The following is a 3241-nucleotide window of genomic DNA, read 5'->3' on the forward strand; positions in this document are numbered from 1 at the left end:
TCATCCATGCAAATATAATTACGTGCAGTTACTATATCGAAATGCAAAACTGCAAAGTTACTAATTTTTTTATAATCTTTCGTTTTATATAAATATTTATTATTTAAAAAATAAGGAGGCATTAAATTTGTAAATAGCGATTGGACATTTTTAAAGGCGAAATATAAAATAAGCAGATCTCGTAACGTGCGCTCGAGAACGTGAAAAACACCCACTCGCGTAGGAGTGGAAGTGTTAGGAAACTTAAAAAAAAAATATATATGGACGAGCATAACATCGAGAGATTTAAAATGCATATTAAATTTTCTCTCGTGGAATTATAACTGCAATATTTTTCTTGTTCAATAACATCTTACATTGTTTATGCATTGTAGGGTGCATAGTATTATCGAGTCTCGAAAATAAAGCAAATTTTTAGCGAGTAAAAGTTGTGTCTTTGACGCGCGTACCGGCGTTCAAACTCTCCCTCCTTGGGAATAACAATGTAGAATTGCGCATGCGTTGGCCATTTCCTAGTAGCGCCGATTGTCTGACCAATAGCAAACGACAGATGACGTTAGCTATAGCCAATCATCGTTCGTTTCAGTGACGACTGAGCTATTTTTAGTGGACATGAGTCACGGGATATAAGGCTGTACGTTTAGTTGGGTGTTCACAAGTTGTCGAGACATCGTGCTGTGCAGCCGAGTGATATCCGCATTCGGTGTACATTGCAGTCTGTTCTAGAGGTGCACACGCGCAGAACATCACGTTCATCGGATTGCGTGTCGTGAGTCATTGTTGTGTTGACAGTTGATCCAGATCGGTCCTCGTGTCGCCGTCGGCCTCTGAAATCAAAACGAACAGGCACGACTTGCATCTATGCGCGACGCGTTTGCGAACCGCGTAGTCAGTGAACGAAATACACATCTTTTGCGTCTCAATTTCGACTTATATCGTTAAAATATATGTGGCGAGTATTACAAACATAATAGGTGGTTTATGAATCGTATCCAGAGTGTGGATCGAACAACATTTGATGACGACTGACCGTGTAGAGAGTGCGATAAAAAAAAGCTGTACTAGCGTCGATGAATTTCTTGAACACGGTCGTCGCATGGTTATGTAACAAAGAGTGAAAAAAAAAAAAGAAAAACTAGATACACGAAAGTGCTCGGGTAGAAAACGCGGACGCATAGTGAATACAAGAGACGAGTACAGATACATAAAGAGACGATCGATCATCGAACGTGACCGATCGCGCTTTTCCAGTGGCGGTGAGTGTGTGCGCGTGTGTTGAGCGACGGAGTTAGCGATACATAGTGTTCCAGTCGCGCACGGCTCGTTTTCAGAGCTGTAAACTTTCAATCGTCACGCAGTGAGTCCCGCGGCATCGATGGTGCGAAGTTCGACAATGGAGCAAACGTTCTACGAGGACACGAGCGTCTACGGCGCCGTGAATCGCGAGAACAACATGGGTCAACTGAAGCGTAATCTTACGCTAGATTTGAACGAATGTCAAAGACAAGGACCTGAAGCGAAAAAGCCGCGATTAGGACCTATACCAGCAGCGTTAAATAATGTTACTCCAATTTTGAGCTCACCAGATTTGAACATGTTGAAACTGAGTTCTCCAGAATTGGAGAAGTTCATTATCGCCCAACAAGATAGTCTTGTAACGAATTTAGTGACGCCTACGCAAATCTTGTTCCCGAAAGCAGTCACCGAGGCGCAAGAATTGTACGCTCGAGGTTTCGTCGATGCTTTGAACGAGTTACATCATTCGGATAGTTCACAAGAACCTGGCAGTATTCATGGAGCTACATATACAACTTTGGAGCCGCCGAACAGTGTACAAAGTACAGAATCGTCAGTGAGTCAAGGTGTAATGCAGATCAAGGATGAACCCCAAACAGTACCAAGCGTATCGAGTTCACCTCCGATGTCTCCCATCGACATGGAGAATCAAGAAAGGATCAAGTTAGAGAGGAAACGTCAAAGGAATCGCGTGGCAGCATCCAAATGTCGCAGGCGTAAGCTTGAACGTATTTCCAGGCTGGAAGATAAAGTTAAATTGCTAAAGGGCGAGAACAGCGAATTAAGCGCTGTGGTGCATAGATTGAAAGAGCACGTGTGCCGGTTAAAGGAGCAGGTGATGGACCACGTGCATTCTGGTTGTCAGATCATGGCAGTTTCGGGTCAGTTCTGAGCCGACGGCATCGGGCGGGACTCTCCGACGTATATTGTTTCGTCTGATGGTGTCTATGGTCGCTTTTACAGATGCGACGATATTGTATTCTGTTACCGAAACGAGGAGCTTTTACCATGGAATATCGATGTCGTTTGGATTACGTCGTTTTCGATTTCTCGTTTGTTTCATTGTTTTCGGGAAAAGAGGACACGGTGATGATCGTGCTTAACGATGTAAAAGAAAAAAAAGAAGAGGGAGGAGAAGAAGAAGAAGAAGAAGAAAAAGGGAGTGCCTTGATGTACCGGATGACGTAAAATAGAGAGACGCATTTTTTTTATTTAAAAAAAAACAAGAAAATAATCATCCGTATACTCGCGTGTCTCTTTGTGTCTGTCTGCTTTTTATGCATACATGAAACGCGTTGCGTGACGATTATAGAAAGACTGTAGGGAAAGTGGGAACCGTGGTGGAAAAGGAAGGGGAAAGAAAAAAAAGAGATAGAGAGAAATAGCGTCGAGTATATATTACGAGAAGTGAAGTGAGGAACAAAGAGGGAGGAAAAGGATAGAGTAAAAGGAGAGTGGGTGGGACTTGGCAGCGCGGCCATTTTGGAGAACCTCGAATACTGGCGGGAGATTCAAATCTTCCAGCTGTTTTTTTAGAAATTTTTTAATTGTATTATATTTTCGTCGGAGGAGGAAATCAATTGATAATCGATCAAAGAATCTTTGGATTCTCGTTTGTTGTTTTTTCATATTTGATTATCATATTTTATACTTTTTAACGTTGTTTTTTTTTAGTTTTCTCTCTATTAAAAGATTTAAAAGATAATATATTAAAAGATAATATTAAAAGATAATAAAGATTTTTTTTCCAATTATTTGGATTTATTTCTATCATTTTTTTTTCTTCTATTTTATAAAAAATATGTATATTATTATAATAAGCAAGAATTTAAGAAGGATCTTCGCGTGACCCAGAATTTCGTGCAATTTTTGCAATCATGAACTATCGTTTCATAATAATAAATTAGCAAATTGAATATTTATTAATACTTCGACGCAATAATTC

The 3241-nt window shown here is 40.4% G+C and overlaps 1 protein-coding gene across 1 annotated transcript; it reads left to right on the forward strand.

Annotated features, from left to right (window-relative positions):
- The first annotated feature begins 636 nt into the window (after nucleotides 1-636).
- Nucleotides 637-2644, forward strand: LOC107997545 (transcription factor Jun). The gene has a single exon (XM_017056225.3). It carries the CDS (start codon nucleotides 1376-1378, stop codon nucleotides 2186-2188), a length of 813 nt encoding a protein of 270 aa, XP_016911714.1. The 5' UTR covers nucleotides 637-1375; the 3' UTR covers nucleotides 2189-2644.
- The last annotated feature ends 597 nt before the right edge of the window (nucleotides 2645-3241 follow it).

Source organism: Apis cerana, linkage group LG9 (assembly GCF_029169275.1).
Source record: "Apis cerana isolate GH-2021 linkage group LG9, AcerK_1.0, whole genome shotgun sequence".
Lineage (NCBI taxonomy): Eukaryota > Metazoa > Arthropoda > Insecta > Hymenoptera > Apidae > Apis > Apis cerana.

Bases quoted from the DNA above. Each gene is read 5' to 3' on its own strand.
- LOC107997545 (XM_017056225.3), top strand. From the start codon at position 1,376: ATGGTGCGAAGTTCGACAATGGAGCAAACGTTCTACGAGGACACGAGC.